Genomic DNA, 16,371 nt, shown 5'->3' on the forward strand with positions numbered 1-16,371 from the left:
TAGTCGAGTGTGGTGGCACACGCCTGTAATCCCAGCTACTCGGAAGGCTAGAACAGGAGAACTGCTTGAACCCAGGAGGTGGTGGTTGCAGTGAGCTGAGATTGCACCACTGCACCCCAGCTTGAGGGACAGAGTGAGATTCCGTCTTAAAGAGAGAAAAAAAAGAATTAGCACATTTGTTTGCCTCAAGAAGATACAACTAGTCTTGTACAGTAGTCACATGTATCCACCAGGATATATTTCAAGGCCCCAGTGGATGCTGAAAACTGCATAGTACCTTACATGTATATATATGTATATACATATATATACATATACGTATATGTGTATATACGTATATGTGTATATATGTATACATACATGCATACATGTATGTGCATATACATATATGTATATGTGTGTATACACGCATACATGTATGTATACACGCATACATGTATGTATACACGCATACATGTATGTATATATGCATATGTGTATACGCATACATGCATGTATATATACATATATGTGTGTACGCATACATGCATGTATATATACATATATGTGTATATGCGCATACATGCATGTATATATACATATATGTATGTATGCACGCATACATGTATGTGTATATACATGTGTGTGCGTGCATACATGTATGTATATGTACGTATATGTATTTATACACGCATACATGTATGTATATACATATATGTATTTATACACGCATACGTGTATGTATATATACATGCATGTATACACGCATATATGTGTGTATATATACATGTATGTGTGCACGCATATGTGTGTGTATATACATGTATGTATATGTGCACGCACGCATGTATGTGTGTATATACATGTATATATGCACGCATGCATGTATGTGTATATATACATGTGTGTATATATACATGTATGTATATACACACGCATGCATGTATGTGTATATATACATATATGTGTATATATACATGTACGGTACTATGCAGTATATATATGCGGTATATATACACATATGTATATATGTATACATATATGTATATATGTATAAATGTATATATGTATATATGTGTATATATATAAAAGGTATATATGTATATATGTGTGTATATATAAAATGCATGAATTTCTTTTTTCTTACTGTAGATCTTAACAACTTCTGCATAGAATTTTTTTTTATTAAGTGGAGAGTTAGTAACTTACTTAAAAGAAATGTTTCTTGGCCGGGTGTGGTGGCTCACACCTGTAATCCCAGCACTTTGGGAGGCCGAGGCAGGAAGATTCACTTGAGGTGAGGAGTTGGAGACCATCCTGGCCAACGTGGTAAAAGCCAGTCTCTACTAAAAGTACAAAAATGAGCTGGGCGTGGTGTTGGGTGTCTGTAGTCCCAGCTACTCAGGTGGCTGAGGCAGGAGAATTGCTTGAACCCACAAGGCAGAGGTTGCAGTGAGCTGAGATCACACCACTGCACCACAGCCTGGGCAACAGAGCAAGACTCTGTCTCAAAAAAAAAATAAAGAAAGAAAAAGAAAAGAAATGTTTCTTTTCTTATTAAGTTCTATAAATGAAAAGCTTTTCTTTTCACTTTTATTTTATTGAAACATTATAACACTATCTTTGAAGAAGATAGTGTTATCATTCCATTCTGATGAAACCAATTAACTTATCCAAGCACATGCATGCTGTACACAGAGAAGCCAACATCAAAACCCCTATTTTTATCTTTTTAGATTCAGCAGATACATGTGCAGGTTTTTTATGAGTATATTGCATGATGCTGAGGCTTGCATTAATGATCTAGTCACCAAATAGGTAGATTTTCAAGCCTTGCTCCCCTCCTTACCCAATGTTTAGAGCTCTCACTTATAAGTGAGAACATGTGGTATTTGGTTTTCTTTTCTTTTTTTTTTTTTTTTTTGAGATGGAGTTTCACTGTTGTTGCCCAGGCTGGAGTACAATGGTACCATCTCGGCTCACTGCAACCTTCACCTCCCAGGTTCAAGCAATTCTCCTGCCTCAGCCTCCCGAGTAGTTGGGACTACAGGCATGCGCCACCACGCCCGGCTAATTTTGTATTTTTCGTAGAGACAGGGTTTCTGCATGTTGGTCAGGCTGGTCTCGAACTCCCGACCTCAGGTGATCCACCTGCCTCAGCCTCCCAAAGTGCTGGGATGACAGACGTGAGCCACTGCGTCTGGCCAGTATTTGGTTTTCTGTTTCTGTGTTAACTCGCTTAGGATAATGGCCTCTAGCTGCATCCATGTTGCTGCAAAGGACATAATCTTGTGATTTTTCAAGGCTGTATAGCGTTCTGTGGTGTATACATACCACATTGTCTTTATCCAGTCCACCTCTGATGGGACCTGGGTGGATTCCATGTCTTCGCTGTTGTGAATCCTGCTGCAATGAACATACAAGTACATGTGTCTTTTTGGTAGAATGATTTATTTTCCTTTGGATATATACCCAGTGATGGGATTGCTTGGCTGAATGGTAACTCTGTTTGTAGTTCTCTGAAATATCTCCAAACCAAACTGCTTTCCACAGTGGCTGAACTAATTTACACTCCCACCAACAGTGTATAAGTGTCCCCTTTGCTCCACAATCTCACCAGCATCTGTTAATTTCTGGCTTTTCAGTAATAGCCTTCTGACTGGTGTGAGATGGTATTGTTGCGGGATAATTTAGGAATCAGAGAGACCGAGGGGTTGAGGAGGATTTATTATTATTATTGTTATTTAGGTGCACTGGCCCCAGTCAGATTAACATCCAAAAAGACTGAGGCTCAAACAGAGAGTCCGGTTACCTTTTAAGCATTTTGTGGGGTGGGGGGAGATCTGTGCAGGGGGAAGCATATTACAGAAGCGAGAAATAAAGACAGTTATTCAGTTGAGACATGCATCACATTATTCCTTACTTTTCAAGAAAAATATGTTTTACGACTTGAGGTTATCCTGTCTGGTGACCTTGCAGCTGCACGGCAAGAGAAACAGGGTCTTCACAATGCCTGGGAAAGGGAGAGATAAGGCTCACTAGCCACAGACAGAAAAACAAGCAGTGCATGTTTAAAGGACTCCACCTCTTTCTCTTCCTCAGGGGGAACTGGGTTTTCTTACATACAACTGAGTTTTTGTTTACACATTCTTTAATTTCTTTTAATTCCTGTTCCAGTATCTCACTGTGAAACTCCCTATGTTTTTATACGATTCTCAGGGGGTTTCCTCTGGCCATGATCGGGCACAACTTCCCACAGTCAGCTCTGGGTATGACCTCCACATTGCAGAATTGAGAAGTTGACCCAGAAATGCATTTTGGGCTGAGCAGACAATTGTCAGAGTTGTTGGCTAGACCACAGATGTGTCAGAGGGACCGTGGCCTTTCTGTAAGCTCATGGTCAGAGGCGGAGGGGAGTTGTGAACGTTCTGATGAAAGCAGTCAACGTGAAAGCGCTCTGGTGATGGGCGCTGGTGCTCACCCACCACTTCCTGTGTATGTCCCTGGCCCGCTGGGCTCAGTCCCCACTGCTCAGCACTAGGCCGGCAGAATCTGAGCGATGTCTTCCACACTCCCTGCCCTGCTCTGCGTCGGTGAGTTCTGGCGTGGAAGGGGAATGGGATCAGGGTGTGCCTGGGAGGCAACAGGTCTCATTACTCCCGTCTTCCAGGGCTGTGTCTGAGCCAGAGGATCAGCGCCCAGCAGCGTGAGTCCTTCCTTCAAAGCCCAGGGTCACCCTTCCTGGTTCAGGCCAAGCTCCTTCCACCCAAGCACGGCTGGGGAGAGGGGACAGGGTGCTGGCTTCCCAGGAGAGCTTGGGGCCAGCAGCTGGGGGGAGCCTAAGGTTGGGGGGAGGGGGCTCCGCTGGAACTCCAGCCTCTGATTCCCTTCCAGAGACTCTCCCAAAACCGTTCATCTGGGCCGAGCCCCATTTCATGGTTCCAAAGGAAAAGCAAGCGACCATCTGTTGCCAGGGAAATTATGGGGCTGTTGAATACCAGCTGCACTTTGAAGGAAGCCTTTTTGCCGTGGACAGACCAAAAGCCCCTGAGCGGATTAACAAAGTCAAATTCTACATCCCGGACATGAACTCCCGCATGGCAGGGCAATACAGCTGCATCTATCGGGTTGGGGAGCTCTGGTCAGAGCCCAGCAACTTGCTGGATCTGGTGGTAACAGGTAACTGTCCGGTTCTCTAACTGGAGAGTAATCTCAGTCTGCATCCGGGATGCAGCAGCATCTGAACTCTTCCAAGCCCCACTCAGACACTGTTTGTCTCGGTAGGAGGCTGGAAGGAGGGGTGATCCCCATCACAATCCTTGCCTACAAGGGGTTGTCTGCAGACCGTGTCTCTACATCCTAGGAGCAGATGTGTCCTCGGTCAGTTTCTCCAAGACACAGATTCTGAGATAGATATTTGTGTGCAGGGGTATGACTGAGGAATGTCCTCAAAAACAATGCCTGTGGGCCAGGCGCAGTGGCTTACACTTTGCTTCCCTCACCCATCACAGGTGGTGGGTTTTTTTTTTTTTATCTGTTTTGAGACGGAGTTTCGCTCTTGTCACCCAGGCTGGAGTGCAGCGGTGCAATCTCCAGTCACTGCAACCTCCACCTCCTGGGTTCAAGTGATTCTCCAGCCTCAGCTTCCCAAGTAGCTGGGATTACAGGCACCCACCACTACGCCAGATTTTGTATTTTTAGTAGAGATGGGGTTTCACCATGTTGGCCAGGGTGGTCTCGAACTCCTGACCTCAGATGATCCGCCTGCCTCACCCTCCCAAAGTGCTGGGATTACAGGTGTGAGCCATCGCGCCTAGCCAGGTGGTGTTTTTCTAAAAAAAAAAATTTAGCTTTTTTTTTTGTGGGACAGTCTCGCTGCAGTGCAGTGGTGCAATCTCAGCTCACTGCAACCTCACTGCCTCCCAGGTTCAAGCAATTCTCCTGCCTCAGCCTCCCAAGTAGTTGGGATTACAGGCATGGGCCACCACACCCGGCTAATTTTTGCATTTTTAGTAGAGACGGGGTTTCACCATGTTGACCAGTCTGGTCTCAAACTCCTGACCCAGGAGGTCGAGGCTTCAGTAAGCCAAGATAGTGCCACGGCGCTCCAGCCTGGGGAACAGAGCAAGACCCTGTATCATTTTTAAAAATGGTTTTAGACGGTAAATCTTCTATTGTGTGTATTTGACCAAAATAATAATTTAAAAAAAAAAAAAAAAGCTGGCTGCCAGGCATGGTGGCAGGCCCCTGTAGTCCCAGCTACTTGGGAGGGTGAGGCAGGAGAAACGCTTGAACCCGGGAGGCGGAGGTTGCAGTGAGCCAAGATCGTGTCACTGCACTCCAGCCTGGGCGACAGAGAGAGACTCCATCTCTAAAAAAAGAAAAGAAAGAAAAAAAAAAAATAGCTGGCTGCTCATCACTGAGTTTCTGGTGTGGTGGCCCCACCTTCTCTCATAGAAATGTATGACACACCCACCCTCTCGGTTCATCCTGGACCCGAAGTGATCTCAGGAGAGAAGGTGACCTTCTACTGCCGTCTAGACACTGCAACAAGCATGTTCTTACTGCTCAAGGAGGGAAGATCCAGCCACGTACAGCGCGGATATGGGAAGGTCCAGGCGGAGTTCCCCCTGGGCCCTGTGACCACAGCCCACAGAGGGACATACCGATGTTTTGGCTCCTATAACAACCATGCCTGGTCTTTCCCCAGTGAGCCAGTGAAGCTCCTGGTCACAGGTGAGGAAATGCTCAATTCCCCACACCCTTCGCCGCCATGTCCTACCTGGAGCCCTGAGGGATCCCCAGAGAGTGATGGGGAGGGTGTCCAAGGGTCATCCACTTCCTGGGTGCCTGGTTGGTCATGTGAGGAAGAACACCAGAAGCAGGAAGGAGGAGGGAGCAGAGAAAGGAATGGTAAGGCGGGTGGATCACAAGGTCAGGAGTTCGAGACCAGCCTGGCCAAGACGGTGAAACCCCGTCTCTACTAAAAATACAAAAATTAGCCAGACGCAGTGGCGGACACCTGTAGTCCCAGCTACTCAGGAGGCTGAGGCAGGAGAATCGCTTGAACCCGGGAGGCGGGGGTTGTAGTGAACCGAGATCATACCACCGCACTGCAACCTGGGCGACAGAGCAAGACTCCATCTCAAAAAAAAAAAAAAAAAAAAAGAATGGCAAGACCGGAGGAAACCCAAAACCCTTACTTTTTTTTCTTTATCTCCTTTTCCAGGCGACATTGAGAACACCAGCCTTGCACCTGAAGACCCCACCTTTCCTGGTGAGTAACTGGTCCTTCTAAGCTCAGACGAGCGATCAGAGCCTCCCAGTGACACTAAAAACGTGGCATTCATTCAAAATATTCATCGAAGCCAGGTGTGGTGGCTCACGCCTGTAATCCCAGCACTTTGGGAGGCCGAGATGGTGCATCACTTGAGGTCAGGAGTTTGAGACCAGCCTGGCCAACATGGCGAAACCCTGTCTCTACTAAAAATACAAAACTTAGGCTGGGCATCATGACTCACACCTGTAATCCCAACACTTCAGGAGGCCAAGGTGGTTGGATCACAAGGTCAGGAATTCGAGACCAGCCTGACCAACATGGTGAAACCCCATCTCTACTAAAAATACAAAAATTAGCCGGGCCTGGTGGTGCTCGCCTGTAATCCCAGCTACTCAGGAGGCTGAGGCAGGAGAATTGTTGAACCTGGGATGCGGAGGTTGCAGTGAGCTGAGATCGCGCCACTGCATTCCACTCCACTGCACGACACAGCGAGACTCCATCTCACAGAAAAACATAAACAAAACTATTATATATATATTCATCAAGTGCATAGTATACACAGTGAACTACACTGTAACAGTCAGCCAGGCAAATATCTTGACGGTGCAGCACTTAGATTCTAGCAGGAGGAGACACACCATCGGTCAACGTCAGGATAGCACATAGGAGGGAATGATGCTATGGAAGGAAAAGACAAAGTAGAACAGACTTACAGTGATTGAAATGGCAGCTAGCAATATTAAATAGGTTTGTCCAGATGGACCTCACAGAGAAGAAGGCATCTGAGCAAATGCGTTCAGACTTGAGTTAATCATGTGGCTGTCAGGAGAAAGGAGGCTCTGGACAGAATGAAATGGCATCTGCCTGTGCCCTGGGGCAGGAAGATAACTGGGGTAATACAATAATAACTATGAGGCCAGGAGGGTTGAAAATGATGTTTGGAAGATGACGGTGGGATGGGGCTGGGGCGCACGGTTAGGATGCTGAAAAAAAACAGTGAGGCAGGGCATGGTGGCTCACGCCTGTAATCCCAGCACTTTGGGAAGCCGAGGCGGGTGGATCATGAGGTCAGGAGATCAAGACCATCCTGGCTAACACAGTGAAACCCTGTCTCTACTAAAAAAAAAATACAAAAATTATCCGGGCGTGGTGGTGGGCGCCTGTAGTCCCAGCTACTCAGGAGGCTGAGGCAGGAGAATGGCGTGAACCCGGGAGACGGAGCTTGCAGTGAGCTGAGATCGCGCCACTGCACTCCAGCCTGGGCGACAGAGTGAGACTCCGTCTCAAAAAAAAAAAAAAAAGAAAAAGAAAAAGAAAAAAAAATAGTGAGACTTTGGATTTCACTATGTGTGAGGAGAAAGAGGTAATGATGACTTAATGAGGAAAATGAGGCTTAAATAGAAGACCGGCTGGGCCGGGTGGCTCCCGCATGTAATCCCAGCACTTTGGAAGGCAGGGGCGGCTGGATCACTTGAGGTCAGGAGTTCAAGACCAGCCTGGCCAACACAGTGAAACCCCATCTCTACTAAAAATACAAACATTAGTTGGGTGTGGTGGCGCATGCCAGTAATTACAGCTACTGGGGGCTGAAGCAAGAGGATTGCTTGAACTCGGGAGGCGGAGGTTGCAGTGAGCTGAGATCACACCACTGTACTCCAGCCTCGGAGGCCTGTAATCCCAGCCCTTTGGGAGGCCGAAGCAGGCAGGTCATCTGAGGTTGGGAGTTCAAGACCAGCCTGGCCAACATGGCAAAACCCCGTTTCTACTAAAAATATGAAAAAAATTACCTGGGTATGTGGTGTGTGCCTGTAGTCCCAGCTACTCCAGAGGCTGGAACACAGTGAGACTCTATCTCAAAAAAAAAAAAACAAAAATAGAAGACATGACTGGTGCAAAGACACATGCTCACGAGTGCTAGACTGGAATTCCTCGCCAGCTTTGTCCATCTGTGGACCCTTCCACTTTACCCGCTGGATGAAGCTCCTGGGACCTGCAGGGTGGGGTGGGACCTTGCAAAGCTGCAGAACGTCATGGGGTAGACCCAAGGGAAGGAGTGCTGGGGCAGAGGAGGTCAAAACCATCCTCTTTTCTTCACTTCCCTTATTATCAGCAGACCCTTGGGACACCTACCTTTTAACCACAGAGACGGGACTCCAGAAAGGTAAGTAGACAGCTGGGGCCATAGGCTCTGAAGGAAGGGGCTGGGCATAGAGTAGACCTAGGAAGGAAATCTAAATGGGAACAAGAGGGTGTCCTTGGCCAGGCGCAGTAGCTCACACCTGTAATCTCAGCCCTTTGGGAGGCCAAGGCGGGCAGATCATCTGAGGTCGGGAGTTCGAGACCAGTCTGGCCAACATGGCGAAATCCCATCTCTACTAAAAATACAAAAAAATTAGCCAGGCATGGTGGCGTGTGCCTGTAGTCCCAGCTACTTGGGAGGCTGAGACAGGAGAATAGCCTGAACCCAGGAAGTGGAGGTTGCAGTGAGCCGAGATCGTACCATTGCACTCCAGCCTGGGCGACAAGACTGAGGCTCTGTCTCAAAAAAAAAAAAAAAAAAGAGGGTGTCCTTACATCCCTGTCAGCGATCACCCTGTTCTCCTGCCTACAGACCATGCCCTCTGGGATCACACTGCCCAGAATCTCCTTCGGATGGGCCTGGCCTTTCTAGTCCTGGTGGCTCTAGTGTGGTTCCTGGTTGAAGACTGGCTCAGCAGGAAGAGGACTAGAGAGCGAGCCAGCAGAGCTTCCACTTGGGAAGGCAGGAGAAGGCTGAACACAAAGACTCTTTGAAGAATGACCGTGAGACACAGTGGCCGTGGGTGGATCTGAAAGCTGGTGTTGAGCCTGGGCCGCGTGAGCTCTGTGTTGGACCCACGGAGGAGGGAGTCACTGCAGGGAACGAGGGACACTGGCATTCCATTTGTCAGAGCATCCCGGACGATGCAGAGGGTGGGAGAACTACATGCTAAATTTCTTTTTTTTTTTTGAGACAGAGTTTTCTCTTGTTGCCCAGGCTGGAGTGCAATGGCGCGATCTTGGCTCACTGCAACCTCTACCTCTCCATCCCTCGGGTTCAAGTGATTCTCCTGCCTCAGCCTCCTGAGTAGCTGGAATTACAGGCATGCGCCACCACCCCAGCTAATTTTGTATTTTTAGTGGAGACGGGGTTTCTCCCTGCTGGCTGGTCTCGAACTCCTGACCTCAAGTGATCTCCCCGCCTTGGCCTCCCAAAGGGCTGGGATTACAGGCATAAGCCGCTGCGCCCAGCCACTGAATTTCTTCTGTAGACAAATCCTATGGTCTCTTCTAGGCTCTAACTATTTTTGTGCCACTTACTGCAAACCATACTTTTAACCACTCTGGTCTTTTCTGAAAAGATCTCTCCTTCTTTAACAGGAGGGCCATGGAAATATTTTTTTCCTACTTTGGTCTTTTTTTCTTTCCTTTCTCTGCAGGAAGCCATTCAAAATAGTTAATAACCAATATAGAATAGGTCTGTATCAAATGGTTCAGGAGGCATTGTGGCAACAACCAGTTGTAGAGAAGCAGCTTTATAAGTGAATCCTGCCAGGCACGGTGGCTCACACCTGTAATCCCAACACTTTGGGAGGCTGAGGCGGGCGGATCACCTGAGGTCAGGAGTTCGAGACCAGCCTGGCCAACATGATGAAACCCCATCTCTACTAAAAATACAAAAATTCGGCCAGGCACGGTGGCTCATGCCTGTAATCCCAGCACTTTGGGAGGCCAAGGTGGGAGGATCACCTGAGGTCAGGAGTTCGAGAGCAGCCTGGTCAACATGGTGAAACCACATCTCTACTAAAAATACAAAAATTAGCCAGGTATGGTGGCGTGTGCTTGTAATCCCAGCTACTCAGGAGGCTGAGGCAGGAGAATAGCTTGAACCCGGGAGGCGGAGGCTGCAGGGAGCCAAGATCGCACCACTGCACTCCAGCCTATGTGACAGAGCAAGATTCTGTCTCAAAAAAGAAAAGAAAAAAAAATAAATGAGTCCTGGCTGCATCCCAACCATACCCCAATTCCTTCTAACCACAGAATTATTCCATCTTCTCTTCCTTTTTTTTTTTTCTTTTTTTTTTTTTTTGTTTATTTTGTTGGTACAGAATTTCACTTTTTTTTTTTTTCAATGTAAGTTTTAGGGTACATGTGCACAACGTGCAGGTTAGTTACATATGTATACATGTGCCATGTTGGTGTGCTGCACCCACTAACTCGTCATTTAACATTAGGTATATCTCCTAATGCTATCCCTCCCCACGAGTTTCACTTTTGTCACCCAGGCTGGAATGCAGTGGTGCAATCTTGGCTCACTGCCACCTCCACCTCCAGGGTTCAAGTGATTCTCCTGCCTCAGCCTCCTGAATAGCTGGGATTATAGGCATGCACCACCACGCCCGGCTAATTTTTGTATTTTTAGTAGAAATGGGGTTTCACAATGTTGGCCAGACTGGTCTTGAACTCCTGACCTCAGGTGATCCACCCGCCTCGGCCTCCCAAAGTGCTGGAATTACAGGTGTGAGTCACCGTACCCGGCCGCCATCTTTGCTTCTTTATCCACACCTTGCCTTGTTCTTCAGGGCTCTGCAGAGATATCATTTCCTCCAAGAGTTTCCACAACTCCGACTTCACAAAGGTAGCACTTTTTTTTTTTTTTGAGACAGTCTCACTCTGTAGCCCAAGCTGGCGTGCAGTGGCACAATCTCAGCTCACTGCAACCTTCGCCTCTGGGGCTCAAGCGATTCTCCTTCCTCAGCCTCCCAAGTAGCTGGGACTAGAGGCACGTGCCACCACACCCGGTTAACTTTTTTTGCATCTTTAGTAGAGACAGGGTTTCGTCGTGTTGCCCTGGGTGGTCTCAAACTCCTGAGTTCAGGTGATCCCCCCGCCTTGGCCTCTCAGAGTGCTAGGATTACAGGCGTGAGCCACTGCGCCCAGCCAAGACAACACTTTCCTCATCCCAAAGCACCTGTTAATTCCCTGTAACAGCACTTGAACCCTGATTCGGCATGCATGTCCATTTTCCTGCCTCTACCGTGAACTCGTGTGAATTGATCTATGTCAGATTTAGTGGCTGCATTCACAGCTCCCGCAACTATAACGGGGTTCTCGGGAAATATATATCAAATGAGTGAATGTATATACGGGGCTGTGGCACAGCCTGCAACTTGAGACTTCTCACTAGGGGTCTTGAAATGCTGTCTGGACACCACCATCGCTTTCCTCCCTGAGAACTTCTACTTATCAACCCATTTATATACTCATTGCATGGGTCCTCACGCCCTCCCGTTATTCTGGTGCCTCATGCCAGTCAAATTTATTCTCTAAATCTGATTTTTCCATTAAATAGCAGCCTGGCCAACACGGTAAAACCCCATCTCTACTAAAAAATACAAAATATTAGCCAGGCGCAGTGGCTTGCACCCGTAATCTCAGCTACTCGGGAGGCTGAGGCAGGAGAATCGCTTGAACCCGGGAGGCAGAGGTTGTGGTAAGCCGAGATTGCACCACTGCACTCCAGCCTGGTAACAGAGCGAGACTCCCTCTCAAAATAAATAAACTGCTGACTTGCGTATTTTTTCTTTACCCCAACTCATTCCTTACATGTAGGCATCTGTAATCCCAGCTACTCAGAAGGCTGAGGCAGGAGAATCGCTTGAACCTGGGAGGCGGAGGTTGCGGTGAGCCAAGATCGTGCCACTGCACTCCAGCCTGGGCGACAGAGCGAGACTCCATCTCAAAAAAAAAAAAAAAACCACATAGGCTCAGTCTTTTCAGTATCTGCTTTACTGGTTCAGTAAAAGCCAGGAAACACAACTTTGTGGTAATCTGAATGTTATTGAACTGTATTTTGTTCACTTTATTGTAAATACTGGTGAACAGTGAATAAATGGTTGTATATTCCTAATAAGAAAAAAAAAAAAAAGACCCAAAGTACAGCGAGCTGATGCCGATCTCATTTCACAGAGGTCCGCCTGCTCTCCCCTCTCCAAGAGTGTAATCCTATGCTTAATAAACTTATGCCGCTTTGCTATATGTGTGTATCACACCCAATTCTTTGTTCGAAACACCAAGGGCCTGGAACTTCACAGCTTTGGCTGGTAACAGGGGGAGCAGGGGTAAAGACATTTAAAAGCTGCTTGTGTTAGCCATAATCGCCATTCCGTATATCAGACCCCCAGAACTAACTCATCTTATAACTGAATACTTGTGCTTTTCTTTGTTTTTGTTTTTTTTTTTTTTTTGAGACGAAGTCCTGCTCTATCACCCAGGCTGGAGTGCAGTGGCGCGATCTTGACTCACTGCAACCTCCGCCTCCCAGGTTCAAGCGATTCTCCTGCCTCAGCCTCCTGAGTAGCTGGGACTACAAGTGCGTGCCACCACGCCCGGCTAATTTTTGTATTTTTAGTAGAGACGGGGTTTCTCCATGTTGGTCTCAAACTCCTGATCTCAGGTGATCCACCCGCCTTGGCCTCCCAAAGTGCTGGGATTACAGACGTGAGCCACCACACCCAGCTACGTGTGCCTTTTGACCAACATCTTCCTCTCCTACCACCCCCAGCCCCCTGGTAACCTCCACCTACTTTCACTTCTAGGAGATCAACTGTTCTATTTTTTTTTTTTTTTTTTGAGTCTCGCTCTGCACACCCAGGCTGGAGTGCAGTGCTGCAATCTCGGATCACTGCAACCTCCGCTTCCCGGGTTCAAGCGATTCTCCTGCCTCAGCCTCCAGAGTAGCTGGGATTACTGAGCCACCGCGCCCAGCCAGAAGACCCACGCTCCCTAAGACATAACCCACACTGGCGGCCTTTGTTCTGACTTCTCACCTGTGCTCCCCACCTGCTAGAAACTGGCTTCTCTCCCCACACTTCCTCTGAAGCTGTCTGTGTGACCAACACTAATGAGCTTCCTTCCTGGAACACGCAGTGACCCTGCTCAGCCCTTCTCATTATTGCTCCCCCACAGTTGTATTTGACACGTTGACCACTTCCTCCTCGAAGGACTCACTTCTCTGGCTTTCTCGGACACTTCTTGCTACTCGTTTTCTGACGGTTACAGTACCAACAGGTTTTACAGGCGCCTCCACCACCAGAGCCAATCCCAGCTACTCGGGAGGCTGAGGCGGGAGAATCGTTCAAACCCGGGAGGCAGAGGTTGCAGTGAGTCGAGATTGCGCCACTGCATTCCAGCCTGAGTGACAGACTGTGACTCCTCAAATACAAAAAAACAAAAACAAAAAAACTACAGTCTTGCTCTGTCGCCCAGGATGGAATGCAGTGGTGCCATCTTGGCTCACTGCAACCTCTGCCTGCTGGGGTCTAGCGATTCTCCTGCCTCAGCCCTCCAAGGAGCTGGGACTACAGGCATGTGCCGCCACGCCTGGCTAATTTTTGTATTTTTAGTGGAGACGGGGGTTTTACCATGTTAGCCAGGTTGGTCTTGAACTCCTGACCTCATGTGATCCGCCCACCTTGGCCTCCCAAAGTGCTAGGATTACAGGCCCCCGCACCCAGCCTAGGATCCTGCACCTCTCTAGCCTAGCAGTTCTCTGCTGGGTGATTTTGCTCTCCACTCCAGGGGGCATTTGGCAATGCCCATGGTAATTTTTAATTGTCATGACTTGGGGAGGGGCTCTACTGGCATCTGGTAGGTAGGGTCCAGGGGTGCTGCTCAGCTTCCTACAATGCCTAGGGCAGCCCCAGATGGCAGCAGCACCAAGGCTGAGAAACACTGGCTCATGCAGAAAGCAACCACCTTACCCCCTTCAGTGCAGGGACAAAGGCAGGGTTTTGAGTCCACGGAAACTCTCCAGTCTCAGCCTACGTAAGACGTGGCTATTTTTCTTTCTTATTGTTTTTATTCATTTATTTTTCTCGAGACAGTCTTGCTCTGTCGCCCAGGCTGGACTGCAGTGGCGCGATCTCGGCTCACTGCAAGCTCCGCCTCCCGGGACCACGCCATTCTCCTGGGACTACAGGCGCCCGCCACCTAGCCCGGCTAATTTTTTGTATTTTTAATAGAGACGGGGTTTCTCCATGTTAGCCAGGATGGTCTCGATCTGACCTCGTGATCCTCCCGCCTTGGCCTCTCAAAGTGCTGGGATTACAGACACCCACTACCATGCCTGGCTAATTTTTTGTACTTTTAGTAAGTAAAGACAGGGTTTCACCATCTTGGTCAGGATGGTCTCGAACTCCCGGCCTCAAGTGATCGGCCCGCCTGGGTCTCCCAAAGTGATGAGATTACAGGCGTGAGCGACCACACTGGCCTAATGTGTAGTTTTTTATCTGTGGCCTCCCTTCTGCCCTCCCCCTTCTGAGACTCTGAAGCCCATTACATCACTCTGCCTTTGTGTACCAACAGCTTAGCTCCCACTGAGAACATACAGAGCCAGGCACGGTGGCGGTGGCTCACTCCTGTAATCCCAGCACTTTGGGGGTGCTGAGGCAGGTGTATCGCCTGAGGCCAGGAGTTCAAGACCAGTCTGGCCAACATGCTGAAACCCCATCTCTACTAAAAATAGAAAAATACATAGCTGGGTGTGGTGGCAGGTGCCTATAATCCCAGCTACTAGGGAGGCTGAGGTTGGAGAATCGCTTGAACCCAGGAGGCGGAGGTTGCGGTGAGCCAAGATCACACCATTGCACTCTAGCCTGGGCAACAAGAGCAAAACTGTCTTAAAAAAAAAAAAAAAAGTGAGAACATATGGATTCTACTCCTGTTAGAATAATGGCCTCCAGCTCCATCCAAATTGCTGGAAATGACATTATTTCATTCCTTCTAATGGCTGAATAGTATTCCATGGTACATAGACACCACGTTTTCTTTATCCACTGTAGGGACCAGCCCCACAGGGTTGGTAGGTCTCTCCCTGTGTGCGGCGACGAGAGAGTGTAGAAATAAAGACACAAGACAAAGAGACAAGAGAAAAGGCAGCTGGGCCCGGGGGACCACTACCACCAATGCGCGGAGACCAGTAGTGGCCCCGAATGTCGGGCTGCGCTGTTATTTATTGGATACAAGGCAGAAGGGGCAGGGTAAAGAGTGTGAGTCATCTCCAATGATAGGTAAGGTCACGTGGGTCACGTGTCCACTGGACAGGGGGCCCTTCCCTGCCTGGCAGCCGAGGCAGAGAGAGAGAGGAGACAGAGAGAAAGACAGCTTACGCCATTATTTCTGCATATCAGGGACTATTAGTATTTTCACTAATTTACTACTGCTATCTAGAAGGCAGAGCCAGGTGTACAGGATGGAACATGAAGGCGGAGTAGGAGCGTGACCACCGAAGCACAGCATCACAGGGAGACGGTTAGGCCTCCGGATAACTGTGGGCGAGCCTGACTGATGTCAGGCCCTCCACAAGAGGTGGAGGAGCAGAGTCTTCTCTAACCTCCCCCGGGGAAAGGGAAACACCCCCCCCCCACCCGCCGCCCCTTTCCCGGTCTGCTAAGTAGCGGGTGTTGTTAATTGACACCTTTTGCTACCGCTGGACCATGATCCGCTTGGTGACGGGTGTCTTCCCAGACGCTGGCGTCACCGCTAGACCAAGGAGCCCTCTGGTGGCCCTGTCCGGGCATAACAGAAGGCTCGCACTCTTGTCTTCTGGTCACACCTCACTATGTCCCCTCAGCTCCTATCTCTGTATGGCCTGGTTTTTCCTAGGCTATGATTATAGAGTGAGGATGATTATAATATTGGAATAAAAAGTAATTGCTACCAACTAATGATTAATGATACTCATATATAATCATATCTAAGATCTATATCTGGTATAACAATTCTTGGTTTATATTTTATTATACTGGAACAGCTCGTGTCCTCTGTCTCTTGCCTCGGTGCCTGGGTGGCTTGCCGCCCACAATCCACTCATTATTCAATGGGCACTTCGGTTGGTTCCACATCTTTGCAATTGTGAATGGCTGAGCCAGCCATTCTTAACTGGGGGTGATTTTGTCCCCATGGGGGTATCTGGCCACATCCCGAGAGGTTTTTTGGTTGTCACGAGTTGCAGTGGGGGCAGGCTCAGGCTCATCCAAGTCCAGGGGTGCTGCTATACATCACGTGATACACAGGACAGTCCTTGCTACGGA

The 16,371-nt window shown here is 48.4% G+C and overlaps 1 protein-coding gene across 1 annotated transcript; it reads left to right on the forward strand.

The window, feature by feature from the left end:
• The first annotated feature begins 3,476 nt into the window (after positions 1-3,476).
• Positions 3,477-15,695, forward strand: NCR1 (natural cytotoxicity triggering receptor 1). The gene is made up of 5 exons (XM_055102873.2): positions 3,477-3,572; positions 3,705-4,158; positions 5,437-5,715; positions 6,209-6,256; positions 8,871-15,695. Exons 1-5 carry the CDS (start codon positions 3,477-3,479, stop codon positions 9,050-9,052), a joined length of 1,059 nt encoding a protein of 352 aa, XP_054958848.1. The 3' UTR covers positions 9,053-15,695.
• The last annotated feature ends 676 nt before the right edge of the window (positions 15,696-16,371 follow it).

Source organism: Pan paniscus, chromosome 20 (genome assembly GCF_029289425.2).
Source record: "Pan paniscus chromosome 20, NHGRI_mPanPan1-v2.0_pri, whole genome shotgun sequence".
NCBI classification, from domain to species: domain Eukaryota; kingdom Metazoa; phylum Chordata; class Mammalia; order Primates; family Hominidae; genus Pan; species Pan paniscus.